Source organism: Vidua chalybeata (assembly GCF_026979565.1).
Source record: "Vidua chalybeata isolate OUT-0048 chromosome W unlocalized genomic scaffold, bVidCha1 merged haplotype SUPER_W_unloc_2, whole genome shotgun sequence".
Taxonomy (NCBI): domain Eukaryota; kingdom Metazoa; phylum Chordata; class Aves; order Passeriformes; family Viduidae; genus Vidua; species Vidua chalybeata.
In genome coordinates this window covers 2044313-2062605 of record NW_026530331.1, presented here as the reverse complement: position 1 = coordinate 2062605, position 18293 = coordinate 2044313, and the positions used below count along the sequence as shown (strand labels likewise).

Below are 18293 nucleotides of genomic sequence, written 5' to 3'. Positions count from 1 at the left end.
ACTACCCGCACTATCAGGTAGTGTGGGCTGAGAGCTGCCCCGCGCATGCGCTCTCTAGCACCGCCGTGCCGCGTCTCTGTATCTTAGTAACGCCGCACCGCGCTCTGCCGTTCCACTCACACATACACACACACACACAAGCACGCACGTCCGGACGTAACAGACACACCACACCGCAATCTGGACACACCACACTGCAATCGGGACACAACACACTGAAATCGCGATTTCGCCCTCCCCGAGCCACGCTATCAGCTGGGGAGGTCCTCCCGCCGCCGGCCTCTCTCCCGGTGGCGGTCTGCTTGCAAGCCCCTGGGCAAACCTGCGCGCAAAAACGTCTTTTTGCGACTTATCAGTGCCAACCTTAAGAAAAGAAATTAATACATACCGCTTTCATCCGCTAGTCGACGGGCCGTGGTCTGCTCCCCGCAGTGTACAGCCGAGGCGCAGAGTCCCTCCGGGGGAAAGCCCCGTGGCGCCTGAGGGTGTCTGCTCTCAACCGGACCCGCGGGTGAGCAGAGCAGTCCCATCTGGGTCGCCAACTGAAACGATACGCGGAATAAATAAATAGACTCCATAACCTGGGGTAGTTATGAAGTGGGTATGTATGTCAGCGCCCGGCACAAGCGAGATAGCTCTCTAAAACTTGTGCCCCGAGCCTCAGTCTGACCCACACTTTTATTCTTAAAGACGTTCCATATGCAATACATTGCACAACTTTTTCATGCATATTCAACCCCTTGCCCCGCCTGTCCTCGCTTCTCATGCTAAGTAAGTCCACGCCCTTCTGGGCACGCGTGGTTTGCTGTGGTGGTCGTACGGGGGTCTCTTGGTGGTCCTGAGGCTGAAGATTGTGGTCTTCCTCATGATTGAACTTTTGAACTTTTCCTCTCTGCGCGTGCGCTTTTGGTCCTTTGGTGCTTATCTGAGTACGTCTGTCAGTCTTGATAGGCTTGGAGACAGAGGAGCTTCTTTATCTGGGTTCTTTGCTTCTTCTGGTATTGTTCTTTATGCAAGAAGCTTCAGAAATTTGCATTTTCCTATGCCCTTTGTACTAGGCAGAGGTTTCTTAATTAAAAGGTTGAAAATTCAACACATAACTCTACAAGCTAAATTATAAATGCTTAATTCATTTTGTTAACCTAACTCTAAAAATCTCTGTTTCACCTCAGCCTCCTCTGGTGTAATATTACAAGATGGTGTGAGCTTGGCAGTGGGGGTCAAAGATGGTACCCGCTATTGCGCAGGAGAAATTCCAGAGATAAAACTGCTAGCTATGCAGTTCAACATAGTCTCCTTAATTACACGACAGGTCCGAAGGAAAACAGCTGCAACCCCATCTCTACTAACAGCAATATCAAAAAGCCGAACACAATGGAGTCCCACAGTTCAGAGAAGTTCTTATTTACCCAGAGTAGTAAATCTTCGAATCGAGAATTTAATCTTGTCAGAGTCTTTAGTTTAGTATAAACATCTTTGTTCTGACACATCTCAGCCGGTGTTTAGTCATCCAGTGCGGTGTTTAGTCATCCAGTGCGGGCTGCCTCTCTCTCCAGCCTCACTCTCCTCTTCAAAGTGGCACAAGCTTTTTGAATCTTAATAGCCGCGCTGCCTCCCTGATGCTATTGTTAACTCTTCAAGGGATACCACGGGGCACCCTGTGGGTAGTCCCGGTGCTGGAGGGGGGAGCAGCACATCCACCTCCATTCTCTCTGGTTCCGGTGCAGGCTGTAGAGCCAGTGCCGTCTGTAGGACCATATTACTGTCTGAGACTGCCTGTTGAGCCTGCAACTCCGGCTCTGCGGGTGCAGAAGGTAGGGGTATAACTGGGTCCACCCCTATGAAAAACTCTTGTGCAAACGCTGTGAAGGCCGCCACAGGGTCGTCTGGCACTAGGGCTGCTGCTGCCCCTGCTGCGGCTGTTCTTTCTGCTTTTAACGCCTTCAACACTGTTATCATAAGTTTTCAAGTTGTGCTAATCTCCTTGGTTTCTTTTAACTTGTCACTGACGGCATCCCAGAGCGCATTTCTTAGTTTTTCCAGCTCAGGGGTATCTTATACGCTTTTGGGGCTGGCAAAAAAAATTCTCTCTCCTGACCCCACCTTAATAACTGTATCAGGACCTCTGGGTCATATTTAATTTCTCTATTAAAGAGACTATGCTGGAGGACTCTTAGAGTGGCCTGCTCTTCTTTTGATAGTCCCTTCCCCATCCTCCAGCCCCCGGCCGCTCACCTTTTCCGGTGTTCCACTGCAGCTTAAGTGTATTTTTCCCGGAGCCGTCCTCCGACCCCTCCCCACCGCGGTTACGCCATGGGGGTCTCCGACCGAGCTTCCCGCTTTTTCACTCCGTAGACACTTCTTCAGAGTCCAAAAGGTCCAAAGGGTTCCGTCTACTTCATTAGCACGTTTGTGTATAACGTTGTGGTTCACCAATAATGCGGGAAACAGGACTTCTGTACGACTAATGAATATGATTAAGCAGAAGCCATTTATTGTTTACATTATGCACTTATTTATACATTCTAAAACTACTGCACACGCTAGTCATGCATTTCTTCATTGGTGCCTCTATCTTGTCCACGCGTTCTGCACATACTCTTCAGAGTATGTGATTGGTTACAGTCCAGGTGGTTCACTGCCCTCTGTTATCTAGTTCTTGCGGTCTTGGTATTCTGTTTCTCAGCCTCTTCTTTCTTAATTTAACACAGTTTATGTCTTAGTAACCTTGATGAATTCCAGAGGGCTTTGATAAGAATAACTAGAGATAGTTTGGCTGGGGCACAATGTTGCCTAAGTTGTTCAGATACGTTGCTACAGCTCTCTGTGTACACTCTATTCTTGTAAGGAGAAGAATTTGCCTCTACGTATAATTTTGCTAAAAAGGTTTATGTAAAATTGCGTACAGCGATTTCCATCAAATTTAATAGGGTTTAAGTTTCCATTAAATCCCTATGAACAGGGGTGTCTACAATGGCTGTGATTCACTGCTGTTCTAGCACACATTCCCTAGAAACTACTTTTAACTAACACTTTGGGCGTGGAGTTTGAACTGTATCGTTTATTGATGTAATTATCCTATTTTACTAGGTAAGAATTACAAGCATCTGTTAAGGGGAGGTACACAGGGAACTGTAAGAAGTATTGGGACAGTTTCCTTAAGAACCAACAAGTAAGGTAAAACAAGGGATAGAGGGCAAGACTGGGTTGGCCTCTGTGTTTGCCACTGAGAAGATTATAGCCCTGCTGCGGGTGGCAACCCCGTAGGCATGGTAAGGTAGGAACAAGAAAGCCATACGAGACCTCTATCATTCCTCAGTTGTCTCTTAATCCAACAGAGACTAAAAAAGCAAGACTAAATTGGCCTCTGTATCCCAATTTGTCCATTTCCAAATAAGATTTTTTTCTTCTTCCCAATGTCCTCACCCACATCAACAGATGCTAGTAAAAATTATTTTTATTTCTTTTTTGAGAAGTAAGGGTAGATTATCAGAATCAAAAATAAAGAGTTAATTGTTTGAGCCAAATGACTTATAGAAAATGAAAAGGAAGAGTTTGTTATAGATGAGTAATGTAATAGTTGGCTCTCACAATTGAGATAAATATTATGTAGATGTATAGTAATGTTATTGTAATATGTCCCACCCCCCTCCCCCACAGACCCCTTTCCCCTCCCCCTTGTAATAGCCTTAGTAGTCAGGACATTTAGAGAAGGCCAGCTTGTTACCAGGAGGCTCAGCATAACAACACCCGACCTCCAATCAAGATGTAAGAAAGTAATCTCCACCAATAGACGGCAGAGAAAGAGTAGACTAACAAAACTTTAGGAGGGGCTAAGGATATAAAAGGCAGAGCATCCATTTTGTAGACGAGCATGTGGCTGGTAGTCACGGGGGCTCCCAGCGCTGAGAACTTTTTCCTTATTCAGTCCTTTGTTGTAATTTTTTGTTAAGGTTTAATAAACCTTTGAAATTTTAAAAGTGAGCAGTCGTTTCTCACATTAGCATTATAGCATCATGCCTGAAGTAGGCCCTTGATGACAGGCATGGGAAGCAACTTTGTTGCTCTCCAGCAAGTATAAGTAAAGCTAGCAGTCATATTTTTTTCATATCCCTCCACTTCAAAATAAGGAAGTTTTATCGTGGTTTGTTTCTTTCCTTAAAAGTCAACAGATGCAAATGGTTGGTTGAGGTGCTGTCTACAGGAATCAGTTTGAATAGCTTAATTTTTTTCTCCCCCTCACTAGTACGATTTAATTTGTGTTAGCAGCAAGGAGAGTAGTGGTTCTGTTTTATGGCTTTAAATGATGTCAATTAAGCGTGTTCTAGTGCAGAAGATGATCAAGCTACCACACACACATTCTTACTGGTTGACAGCCAGGTGAATTGTGCTGGCAGTGATAGGCTTGGACTTCGATATTAGGTTTTGGGTTTTTGTTGTCTTGGATTTTGCTATAATCTTTAAGGTTGTTTCTTTTTAAATGCTTGCAACCCAAGTATACATAATTTTAAAGCATTTTTTTTGTGTGGTGTTGTAATTCCAATGTTTTCCCCCATGATATCTCTAAAGTATGCTAGTGTTTAACCTAATGAGGAATTTGATTAAAGTGTCAGCTTGGTTCCTTTGTAAAATTATTTTAGAAAACCAAATGTTTCTATGCTTTTGAATAGTCATTAAATAAATGTTTAAATATTATTTTATTTGAATATGTTAAGTATAGTGTGAAATTGATGTACAGGTGGCCTAATCCAGTGGCTCAAGAGTATGCTCAGGTCACTGATTATGTATGACTTTGAATTTGTCACTAATTATATGACTTGTACAGAGTTTTTCTGTGGTGTAAAAAACACCAATCACTTGTTTTAAAATTTTAAAAGTTTAATAGTAATAAAATAGTTTTAAAAATAGTAATAAAAATTAGAGCAATAAGAATTTGGAAAATCAGAGTTAGAATAATAAAGGACAATAAAAAGCAAAGAATTACGGATGTCTGGATGCTCTTGGGCACTAAGACACAAAAGCATACCTTGCTAACAAAGGATTACCCCTTAAAAGCAATAGCCTGTTGCATATTCATATATCTCATACACGATTCCAAAATTCTTTTTCAAACAAAGGATGTCTTCTGCTTAGTTTCAACTCCCCCCCTCATCTTGTAAATCAATCATGTTGGTCCCTTGAAGTCTGAGTCTTCCTGATAACGAGGCAATAATTCTCTTGGGATCTTAGTGTCCTGTTGCTGTTATCTCTATGTGAAGAATTTCTTGGTTATCTTATCCATTCCTTGAGCTAGTTACAAAAAGTATCTTATATCACATAGTTTCTATTTTAATATTATGCTATAGCCTAAAAACTATACTTAAAAGAGATTAATACAACATAAGTTTCCAACATAACACATATAGTATTTGTTTTAATATTTGCAAAAAGCCAATCATATAATATGCATCTATAACGTGGGAATTTTACTGCTGTTATTTTAACAGTATAAGGTGGTCTGCATGGATTTATATTATGTGTGACAACATATCTTTGGTTTTCCAGTTACTTTAAAAAACATTTTATTTAATCAAATTTTTGGTTGTATTTTGTATATAGATGGTCCAAATCATGGCATTAAATGTAGTTTGCAAGCACTTCCTTACAGATACTTTTCCCACCTATTTTAATGAAAAAAAATAAAAGCAGGGGAACAAAACAGTTTATATTTGCTTTGAAGAAATGCGTACTCAAAAAATTGGGGGACGATACACTGCTGATCTAAAAAGACTTAAAACAATTGGGTGTATGTGTATATGCAAAAATATGTTGTGTTTGTTAAAGTTAAATAAGGATTTGGGTGGGTGAGAAATAGTCTTGATTTACTCCTCCAAATTAATGATAAATGTTCTTCTTTCTCCTCTCTCCCTCCTTTGCCACTTCCTCTTTCTGCCCCAGCACCCAATGCTTCTTTTAAGGTTTAGTGAAAGGTTTCTGATTAAATTGAATTTTCATTCCTGATTGATTTCATCCAGTGCATTCATTTGTATGCTATCCATGTGTCTGGGCTAAGCTTACAATTAATTTATAGGTGAAGCTACAGGTTTTTTATGTGACTTTTAAAAAAATCCTATTTAATTAGCCACTGTGTAATATCTTGTTAACTTCTAATTGCAGCCAGTCAGATGATGATTCTGGATCAGCATCAGCTTCTGAATCTGGTTCAAGCTCTGGAAGCAGTACTGATGGAAGTAGCAGTCAATCTGGTAGCAGTGACTCTGAGTCTGGTTCAGAGTCTGACACATCTAGAGAGAAGAAACAAGGTCAAGCTAAACTACCACCAAAACTTGATGGATCTGAGGTAAAACAAAACAAATTAACCCTTTATGGGAAAAAAAAAAACCCTCTGTGGAGAATAGTTGCAAAAGTAGTTTTGATTTAAACAAACAAAACTTCCATAATTTTTACTTAGAATGTTAAGTTGATTGGGTTAATGAATTTACATACTTAGCTCTCATAACAAACAAGGCTACTAAGTTCTCATTTTTGTAAATACCTACAGTTAGATAATTACTTAAATTTTATAATGCAGAATACCTATTAACATATTTTATATTTTTGAGGACAAAGCCACAGATAATGTTCCTATTTCTAATATTTTTAAAACTTGTCTCTCTAATGCTGAGGTTCTTCATATCAATAAATGTGCAAGAATTTCAGGGTTAGGTACATCTTGTTTTCTGTATGGGGAAAAAGTCTGCCAAATTTAGAAAAAAAGTGGTTTCTAGAAATCTCTTCAATGCAATGAATGAGCTCTCATCTGTTTCTCTATGTAATATGGCCTTAATTTGGATGATATGATATACATGAAAGGTAGTAAAATATTTCCTACTGTAATATTCAGAGGCTATTAAGGATACGTTTTTGTGTTTGTGTTTTTGGGTTTTTTTTGTTGTTGTTCATATTCATGGTTTTGATACTGTTTCTCACAGTATCCTTCTGGATACAGTGTTCAGCATACAGCTAGACAAGTCCATAAAATGATGGGTGAATAATTGGCTGATGGGTCAGACTCACAATTATAGTAAATTGAGTTACATCAGACTGGTGACTAGTCATTAGTAGGGTTCTTCGGGGCTCAATATTAGGGCCCTTTCTCTTCAGTGTTTTTATAAATGATCTAGGCACAGGAATTGAATGTACGTTAAGTAAGTTTGCCAACAATACTAAACCAGGAGGAGCTGTTGACTCCCTCAGGGGTAGAGAGGCTTTATAGAGAGATCTGGATAGACTAGAAAACTGGGCAATCACAAATTGTGTGAATTTTAATAAGACCAAATGCCAGATTCTGCACCTGGGACAGAGTAATCCTGGGTATACGTGCAAATTGGCAAACAAGCAGCTGGAGAGCAATGCTGTAGAAAGAGATCTGGGGATTTAGGTTGATGGCAAGTTGAATATGAGTCAACAGTATGCCCTAGGAGCCAACTGTGCCCTGGGGTGCATTGCTAGCCAGTCGAGAGAGGTGATTGTCCTGCTGTGCACTGCACTGGTGCAGCCCCACCTCAAGTACTGTGTGCAGTTTTGGGCACCTCAATATATGAAGGACATCAAACTATTAGAATCAGAAAATATTCTGAGTTGGAAGGGACCCACAAGTATCACTGAGTCCAACTCTTTAGAGAATGACCTGTACAGGGATTGAACCTTGGGGTTATTTGCACCATGCTCTAACCAACTGAGTGTCCAAAGGAACAACATGGTGAAAGGTCTTGAGGGCAAGACTTACAAGGAGTGGCTGAGGTCACTTGGCTTGTTCAGCTTGGAGAAGTGAAGGTTGAGGGGTGACCTCATGGCAGTCTACAACTTCCTCACAAGGGATAGTGGAGGGGGAGGTGCTGATGTCCTCTCTCTGGTGACCAGGTCAAGAAAATAGAATGAAGCTGCATCAGGGGAAGTTCAGATTGGACATTAGGAAAATGTTCTTCACTGAGAGGGTGATTGGTCATGGGAACAGGCTCTCTGGGGCAGTGGTCATGGCACCAAATGTGTCAGAGTTCAAGGAGTATCTGGATGAGACTCTTATTCATATGATTTAGTTTTAGGTAGTCCTGCGAGGAGCAGGGAGTTGGACTGAATCCTTATGGGTCCCTTACAACTCGAGATATTCTGATTGTGTGTACTTCAGTATTGCCATATGAAGCAAAAATAGATGAGCAAAGTGGCCTGGAAGGAGTTATCTAGATCAGTTTAAAAAAATTACTTAAAAAAAAAGGAGTTATCTTAATAATAGAGGCCTACACAACTATTGTTATACTTGGTGTACAAATTGTGCCAACAATTCTTGTATAACATTCCTTTCTACAGAAGTCTCACTACTTTAAAATGCTATCCAGTATTATTAATGCATGCAGTATTTTGCAGTGAGTTTTTTATTAATAATGAAATTGAGAATGAAATTGAGATTCATCTTACTAGTGATGATGCTCAGCTTAAGAAAAGTAAGTATATGGTAAAGTTTAAAGTTTCAGTAGGTTTAAATGACTCTTGTATCTGAATTCCAATTCAGTTTTGGAAGTCCAGTCCAAGTATACTTGCTGTGCAGAGATCAGCAGTGCTCAAGAAACAACAACAGAAGGCAGCCTCATCAGACAGTGGTTCAGAAGAGGTGAATAACATATAAGTTAGTAAATAAAATGTAAAAATGCATTTCTCATTACCCCATATGTTAGAATAAAATTATTTAGAGCCAAGTTCTGTTCTCTCTGTGTTTAACAAGTCTGGTTTTAGTCTATAAAAGTAATGTTCAAATAACTGACACATTTATGAGGAAACATGGGGAGAATACTTAGTTACATGTTTTCAGGTGAGTTGTGTCAAAATTATAGCAGTTTAGATTGATATCTTTAGCTAGATATTCTGTGGTGTATGGATACATTTTTCAAGTCATGTTATATTAAATTTCATTATATTTCTTCCTTCTGAGTTCCATAAAGACAATTAAAAATACTAAAAAATTTTCCACTATTGTTCCTATATAAAGGTAGCTGCTGAAGTTTTCGAAAACACTATGGAGTAGAAAGCTGGATTTTTGCAACTTTTGTAACAATTATAAAAGTATTCTTGTCTTTTAAGAACCATACTTCAATTTTAGAGATTTTTAAAACCTAAATCATAGGCTCAACAAAAGTTGACTTTGTGCAATATGAATATCTTTTAAGGGCACTAATGACTGTGAATTAGAATTTATTTGAAAGCAGACTTTCATATTTCCTTCATTATTAAAAAAAAACATTGTAATCACAAGTCATCATTACTCTGTGTATCTCTTTTTTAGTCAGATCTAGCTGCTCATCATTAAAACTGAACACAGGAGTTAATTATATATAGTTAAAATATTAGTTTATAGCTCTTGCTAAATACTCTTTTCCTGAAGACTCTTTTTCAGGGTAAAAATTATTTCAATTTAATCTTCAGATTGGTTTTAGGAAAATAATTTTAAGAGAGTTCATAGATTTATTTATTATTTTTTTTTTGTTTAGGAGTGGAGAGAGAAGAAACATACATGCTATTCTAACAATTTTCTTAGTGGTATTTAAATGTGAGAGTATATGAAAGGTGAGACAGCTCTCAAAGGGCAAGAGGTTTTAATAGGCTTTTGATAGAACCTTCATCTTGATTTATTAACTTGCAGCAGTCTAAACTGACTGTATGTAGGCACAATGATTATATTTTATAACAGTTTTTTGTAGTGGTTTCTAGAGTTCTGCTGACATGGTATGTTTTAGATGGAGAAATATGAAATCAACACCAATCCTGATCTTATTCAATATCAGTAGGTACACTGAGGGGGGTGAAGAGGATAAGACATGAAGAATAGGATTTCAGTTTGAAAGTGGGAGCTGAATTATCTTTTTAATACTAAAAATGCTTCATTCTTTTTGTGGTAATGAATTGTGTATATTCTTTTCTTCATCTGCAGGATTCATCAAACAGTGAAGATTCTGCAGATGACTCTTCCAATGAAGCCAAGAAGAACAAACATAGAGAGTAAGGTGTTTTTAATAAATAATATAATTTTTTGTTATGGCGACATAATGCTTATAATTAGCCAGTCTTAATTTCGCTGCACTTGAAATACAGTCTTGTGCTTCTCAATTTTGATTTACATTTTGAAACATTTTGAAATAAATACTCTGAAAGCAATATATATATAGATCTTAAAGGTCTTTTCCAACATAAATTATTCTATAATTCTATGATATCACTATTCATTTCTGAGCAAGAGACTGTATTACCTACAGTGTTATTGGAAAACATTCATCACCACTTTTTATTTTTAAAATAGTCTTATTTGTGGCATGTTTTTGAGCTGAAGGTCCTCTCTGAAAATTATTGAAGAAATAGGAAATTACTTAATTAGCTTGTCTCAGATAAAATTTGAATTGGAATCCCATAGTTAATGCCAAATTTTTAAACACTTTAGAGGCAACATTCCCCCAGTTATTACAGGTTTGACAGTAATAAACCATCTTGGCTAGTCAATAAATCTAAGTTGAAATTGAGCTGGTTTTAAGCTGTAAATGAAATAGTTTGTGAAAAAGATTATACCTTTTCATTGGTAGTGATCTCTTGTGTGTTGGAGGGGTGTTTTTGTTTTTGTTTTGTTTGTAATTTTGTGAGTTTTGTTTGGTTGTTGTTGTGTTGATTTGTATTTTTTTTAATGAACAGTGTATAGAAATTGAATTCTTTTCTCATTCCTCTTCTCCAGTTAAATGAATCATCTCAGTATTCAGGGTTGTCAATATAATATCTTCAAGAAAGGGGAGAGGGGGCAAAAAGAGCCTGTTATGCAAAATAGTACTTCTCGAGTGAATTGTCATTCTGTCTTTTGTTACTTAAGAATGTGATTAAACCTAATAACATAATCTGTTACAGGAAAGATAGTTTAGAAACTAGTAACCAAATAACCCCATATATCCAGTGCTTCGATTTTGATTTATACCTATTTTGAACAAGTATGTTTGCAGCTGTTATCTGACATGCAGAGCTGATTTCTATATATAAACTTAGTACAGGCTCCAAGCTGTACAGAGTGTGGTGTTCTATATGTTGTCTATATCTCCAAATAAATACAAGTTGTGTATTTGCATAGGGGTGGAGGAGTTGGATGGTTTGGGATGGGTTTTTTTCCTGTTTTTATTGGAGGGAGAGGTTGTTGTTTGGGTGTTTTTTTAATTTACAGCTTACAGAAAAAAAATCTTTTAAGGAGACAGATGTTTCTGTAGCATTTCAACGACACACAGATGTATTGACCACAATGAAAATGTAATTTGAGGACCACTGCATATTTAATTGAAAGAAGTGTCAAAGCCCTGATTCTTAGGTTTCCTCATCTGAAATGGAATGAAAAGGTCTTTGAGTATTATTTTACTTTTGAAGGACATTAGTACTATTTGATCATCTTGGTCAAAGACCCCATAAGACTGGTAATAGGTAGTAGTATAAAGATTTAGCAACCTTTCAAAAATGCATGCCAGACTTTTCTTCCACCTGCACCTAAGCAATTAAGATTAAATTTCTCTGTACAAACAGAGTCTGAGTTAAGATACTGTTGATCAGTGGGTACATCTTTCCTCTTGCAAAGTAGAATATCTCAGCTAAGCAGGAGAACAGAGATACGGCCACTGGGAGTCACAAGTGGCTTACTCATAATATCTTGCATGAGTGTTAAGCACTGAATTGGAAGCTCAGATGGGGCTTTTGGGAGCCAGTGCCTCTGATTGCCATGGTTGAAATCTTTCTGTGTGTTTCTCAGTCTGATTCTGTATTATTTTTTGTTCCTGTGCTGAAGTTGCTAATAATTCACGAGGCACAGGGGATATAGCTATTAGAGAATTTTGGATTCGGCAAAATATAATGTTATGGTTTTTATGACGAGCATAGGTAAGTTCCAGTAAATATGTATCTTTCCAACTAAAGTCATTAAGGGTGTCGGGCTTATTCATGTCAAAATAACTCAATTATTAAAGCTGTATTTTATACAGAAATCCATATTTTTTGTTTATTTTGTTCTTTACATCTGTCTCTTGATAACAGAATTCAATTCCTTTTGAAGCCACTTGGTATTTTTACCTGTTATCCATCCATTATAATTTTCTGTCATTCCAGCTGAAATGACTATTATAACATTTTTATTTCTGTAAAGAATGTTGAAATTAAAGCAGCAAGCCTGTGGTGAATGCTTGATTTAAAAACAAGACAACCACCCCCGAAAACTAATGTGAGTTACTATTTTGTTTCTCAATATGTACAGTGAAGACTGGCAAATGTCTGGGTCAGGGTCAGTATCAGGAACTAGTTCTGATTCTGAATCAGAGGAAGATAGAGAGAAAAGCAGTTGTGAAGATAGTGAATCTGACTATGAGCCAGAAAACAAAGTCAAAAGCCGGAAACCTCCAAGCAGGTAAGAAGGTCTTGCATTTTAGCTACTCTGGTACTATTTCTAATTTGTAATCAAGTACTGTACTACTATACAGGCAAATGAAAACATTAATATTTATTACAGAACTTGAAGACTTTTTTTAATCTACTAAAGATGTTATCATACCAGTGGTTTGTGTTGAATACCTCTTTCCTGTCTGCTCCTACTGAAATTGGTGTAACTGAATAGTCATGAAAAACATGTATTCAGAAACAAATATAGAAGGCTTATAGTTGTCCATGTTGAGACTCCACTGTTGTGTTGTATCTTATTGCCTTCAAGAATTGAGCCAAAAAGTGGCAAAAAGATTGCAGTACAGAAAAAGAGGCAGCTTGATTTGTCAGACGATGATGACTATGACAAGAGAGGATCTCGTCGCCAGGCAACAGTCAATGTTAGCTACAAAGAAGCTGAAGAAACCAAGACAGATTCTGATGACTTGTTGGAAGTTTGTGGAGAAGATGTCCCACAGCCTGAAGAAGATGAATTTGAAACTATAGAGAAGTTTATGGATAGTCGAATTGGCCGAAAAGGAGGTAATTTTGTTATCAGTGTTCTTAAGATGCTGCACTGCATTGTGGTGCAATGTCAACAGCAATTATTCTCAGCTGTAGGTAACCTGTGATGTTTGTAAAGAAGTTTTAAAGTACCAGAAAGTAATCTTATTTTGTTTTTCATACTCATAAGGATGTTTCTTTTGTAAGCCTTATAAAATAAAACATAGCAGAACTTAAGTAACTAGAGAAGTGGTCACAGAGCTAAGCCTGACAGAGCTCAAGAAGTCTTTGGACAATATTCTCAGGCACGTGGTGTGACTCTTGGGGATGGGCCAGGAGTTAGACTCGATGATTCTTGTGGGTCCCTTCCAACTCAGCATATTCTGTGGTTCTGTGAAAGAGAAAAAACGAAGTGGAATATTGCTTAAATGCATAGCATACTGTTATATCACTATTTGTACAGCTTATTGATATTTGATAGGTATAAACTCTATACAGGAGGGTGAAGAGAACATGGAATGAATATGAGAGCTAACCTGTAGCCTGAATGATGAAGGATGATGTTAGGAAGGCTGAACCATTGAGATTGCGATTTCAGTTATTTATTTTCAAATAGTCCCAATACAGTGCAATTGATGGTGGAATATAAAATTTCAGTGATATGCTTGCATGTGCATTTCTAGAACTAATTTTATGGATGATGGTAGGGGTTTCATATTTCCAGCATCTGATGAGATTCAGTGTCCTGCTTGTGTGTTGCTTCTTTTTCTTCCAGTGCATTCTTACTCTAGCCCCTTACTCTAATGCACAGTGTCATCGCTTTTGGACTAAGCTTCTTTATTTTACATGCTTTTTACTATTGAAATGCTCTGTTTCTATATCTGTCCCCTGCATCTGGTTAGGTCCACTTCCTTATTTGGCTCTCCTCACAGAAATGAGCCTATTTCTTTCTGCTAGTGTGCTTCAGCTGTAATACTGACTGTATTTAATTAAAAATTACCCCACATAAAATTCTGAAGATCTGAAGATGGGGGTGGGGAGTAGTAAAATGAGTTTAGGGAGAAATAGTTCAAGAGCAGCCCATCCCAAAGAGCAGGAAGTCAGGCAAAATTGCCAGTAGGCCTGCAGAGATAAACAAGGAGCTCTTGGCAAAACTCAAAACCAAAGAGGAGGTATAGGGAAGGTGGAATACAGAGACACTATCGAAGCATGCAGAGACACAGTTAGGAAAGCCAAAGTCCACTTGGAATTGAATCTGGCAAGGGTTGTCAAGGACAGCAACAAAGGCCTCTCTATAGGTGACAAAAGGAAGACTAAGGAAAATATGGGGATACTACTGAATGACAGGATAACACAGGACATGGAAAAGGCTGAGGTACTGAATGCTTTATTCATCTCAGTCTTTACTATCAAGACCAGTCTTCAGGAATCCCTGGTCCCCAATATCAGGGAGGGAAATCTGGAGCAAAGAATATGTACCCTTGGTGGAAGATGATCAGGCCAGGGAATACTTAGGCAATCTGGACATACATAAGTCAATGGGCCTTGATGGAATGTACATATGAGTACTGAGGGAGCTGGTAGATGTAACTGCAAGGCCACTCTCAATAATTTTTGATCATGGCAACTGGGAGAAGTGCCTGAGGACTAGAGGAAAGCAAATGTCATAGAATCATAGAACAGTTTGAGTTGGAAAAGACATTCAAAGTTCATCTACTCCCATCCCCCTGCAATGAGCAGGGATATCTTCAACTAGATCAGATTGCTCAGAGCCCTGTTCAACTTGACCTTAAATGTTTCCAGGGATGGGGCGTCTACCACCTCTTTGGGCAACCTGTGCCAGTGTTTCACCACCCTTGTCATTAAAAAAATTCTTCCTTATATCTAGTCTAAATCTCCCTTCTTTTAGTTTAAAACCATTACCCCTTGTCCTATGGCAACAGGCCCTATGCAACTAAGCCCCACACAGCTGCTCACTCATTTTCCCCTGTGGAATGGGGGAGAGTATCAGAAAAAATAAAAAGGTGAGAAAATTCATGGGTTGAGATGAAGGCAATTTAATAGGGAAAGCAAAAACTGCACACATAAGCAAAGCAAAACAAACAATTCATTCACTACTTTCCATTGGCAGGCAGATGTTCAGCCATAGCCAGGAAAGCAGGGGCCCATCATGCATAATGGTTACTTGGGAAAACAAACCACCTCTCCCAACTTCTTGTGCACCCACAGCCTACTCCCTGGTGAGGTGGTATGAGAAGTAGCAAAGGCCTTGACTCTGTGTAAGCCCTGTTCAGCAATAACTAAAACATCCCTGATATATCAACACTGTTTCTATAACAAATTCAAAACATAGCACCATACTGGCTACTATAAAGAAAATTAATTCTATCCCAGCTAAAAGCAGAATGCCCTACTAAAAAGGTTGTCCCTATCTTCTTTTTTATAAGTCCCCTTTAAGTATTGAAAGACCACAATAAAGTGGAGTCTTATCCATGCTGAACAACCCCAACTCTCAGCCTGTCGTCATAGGAGAGGTGCTCCGGCCCTCTGATCATTTTCATGACTCTCTTCTGGACATGCTCCAACAGGTCCGTGTATTTCTTGTTCTGAGGACTCCAGAACTGGATGCAATACTCCAGGTGGGGTATCACCAGCGGGGAGTAGAGGGGCAGAATCACCTCCCTCGACCTGTTGGCCATGCTTCTTTTGATGCAGCCCAGGATATGGTTGTCTTTTTGGGTTCTGATAGCACATTGCTGGCTCATGTCCAGCCTTTTATCTACTAGTACTCCCAAGTCCTTCTCCACAGGGCTGCTCTCAATCCCTTCATCCCCCAGCCTGTATTGATATCAGGGATTGCCTCAACCCAGGTGCCAGACCTTGCACTTGGCCTTGTTGAACCTCATGAGGTTCCCATGGGCCCACTTCTTGAGCTTGTCCAGGTCCCTTTGGATGGCACCCCTCTGGATGGCATCCCATCCTTCAGGTGTGTCAATGGCACCACTCAGCTTGGTGTTGTCTACAAACTTGCTGAGGGTGCACTCAATCATTTCATCTATGTCATTGATGAAGATATTAAATAACATTGGTCCCAATATGGACCCCTGAGGGACACCACTCATCACTGATCTCCATCTGGATATGGAGCCAATTCCTTATCCATGAAATAGTCCACCAATTTAGAGAGAAGGATGTTGCGGGGGACCTTGTCAAAGGCTGTACAGAAGTCCAGATAAATTACATCTGTAGCCCTTCCCTTGTCTCCTGATGGAGTCACTCCATCATAGAAGGCCACTAGGTTGATCAGGCAGGACTTGCCCTTTGTGAAGCCATGCTGGTTGTCCCAAATCACATCCCTGTCCTCCATGTGCCTTAGCACAGCTTCTAGGAGGATCTGTTCCGTGATCTTCCTGGGCACAGAGCTGAAGCTGACAGGTTGGTAGTTTCCAGGCTCCTCCTTTCTACCCTTTTTAAAGATGGGTGCAATGTTTCCCTTTTTCCAGTTACTTGGGACTTCACCTGGATGCCATGATTTTTTGAATATCATGGAGAGTGGATTGGCAACTACATCAGCCAATTCCTTCAGGACTCTGGGGTACATCTCATCAGGTCCCAAAATCTTATTTATGTTCAGATTCCTCAGGTGGTCTCGAACCTGATCTTCACTTGCATTAGGAGAGACTTTGCCTCCTCAGTTCCTGCCTTGACTGAGGAAAAAAAGTTGTTGAGTACCTTATCATTCTACTCATCTGTTATTACCAGTTTGCATGTTGGAGTTGTCCAGAGAGATAGTGTAGTTTCCCTCCTTGGAGATATTCAGAAGCTATCTGGACATGGTCTTGGGCAACTGGTTCTAGGTGACTTTGTTTGAGCATAGAGGTTGGACCAATGACCTCCAGAAGTCCCATCCAACCTCAACCACTCTTTGATTCTGTAAATTTTATTTATGGCATCCATAGTAATAATTGAATAGTAGGCTATTGAAGTCTCAAGGCTGATTAAGCACAATTCTCAATATCTTATATTCTCAGTGATGAGAAGGACATAGCAAAGATGACAGCAAGCATTGTTAGTGGAGCAATCTCTCAGGATCATTAAAAAGACTAGGAATGCTAAGAAAATTCTCATGAGAAGACATACTATAGGTTAGATGCAGTGTTTTTTGGTTGCTCTTTTTGAATCTTGTTGGTATACTTGTGCATGTGTTAATATAGCTACATCATAATTCTTCAAATAAGAAGACTGACATAAGCACTGTAGATATAATTAATCAAGTTGCATCTTCATATAAGAGCATCACAAATTGCTATCTGCAGTGTGTTTTTTTACTGGTTAATTTATGACAGTGCATCAAGCCTTATAGTGTTGTTTCTTTATTAGCCACTGGTGCTGCAACCACCATCTATGCAGTTGAGGCAGATGGTGACCCAAATACTGGGTTTGAAAAGTCAAAGGAGCCAGGAGAAATACAGTATCTTATTAAATGGAAAGGCTGGTCACACATCCATAATACATGGGAAACTGAGGAAACACTGAAGCAACAAAATGTTAAAGGAATGAAGAAACTGGACAACTACAAGAAAAAGGATCAGGAAACAAAACGCTGGTGAGTATTTTTATAACTATTTCCATGTTGCATATTTTTGTAACAACATAGATTTTTTAAAGTGCCTGTAAAACAGGAAGACAAAAGCTCTAAAGTTGAAGCTTTCCTAACACCTTATGATCCTGTAAGATTCTGAGCACACCAACTTTACTTGAGCACATGACAATACTCACACAATCTTGTAAAATCAGGGCTTTAAAGAAGCAGCTTCTGCACCTAGATTTTAATATGTGTGTTATAAACAAAGTTTTAACAAGATGAGTGGTGGGTTTTCTGGTTTTGTTTTAAATCTTAACTTTTACTAATTTTGTTATTGATTGTATTTTGATCAGAATTCTTTGGGAATTGCTGCAGAGATTAAAAAATACCAGAAATGGCTAAAGCACTCAAAACATTACAGCATGTAGTTTTCTTGCTCAAACTTCTGTCAAAGCCTCAGAACCAAGAAATTTTAAAATTCCTTACATTTTAGTGCTATGTTATGGTATTCCAGTTTATTAATATGTTTAATATAATCTATGAACAGTGGTGGAATTTTTAGTGACTCCTAAGATAGATTCTTATAGTGAGCCATCTGTGCTCTTCTGTGAAAATGCCGTGTGAAGTACATTAACTGTATTGAGAACAGATATTGTAAATTATCTGCATGACTAGTATAAGGTGTAGCTGATAGTAATTTCTTTATAAGCTTCCTCAGTCATCAGTGATAATGTACCTAGGCCAGATG

At 38.9% G+C, this 18293-nt stretch overlaps 1 protein-coding gene across 6 annotated transcripts in view; it reads left to right on the top strand.

Annotated features, from left to right (window-relative positions):
* The window catches only part of LOC128782875 (chromodomain-helicase-DNA-binding protein 1-like), a 110092-nt gene that overhangs the window by 55614 nt on the left and 36185 nt on the right, over positions 1–18293 (top strand). For 5 of the 6 annotated variants that reach the window (XM_053933376.1, XM_053933374.1, XM_053933371.1 and 2 more), the window contains exons 3-8: positions 6157–6340; positions 8549–8647; positions 9962–10029; positions 12296–12445; positions 12746–12999; positions 17341–17566. In XM_053933376.1, coding sequence (XP_053789351.1) covers positions 6157–6340; positions 8549–8647; positions 9962–10029; positions 12296–12445; positions 12746–12999; positions 17341–17566 — 981 coding nt within the window. The remainder of the gene's footprint in view (positions 1–6156; positions 6341–8548; positions 8648–9961; positions 10030–12295; positions 12446–12745; positions 13000–17340; positions 17567–18293) is intronic. The other variant, XM_053933375.1, reaches the window with a different exon arrangement.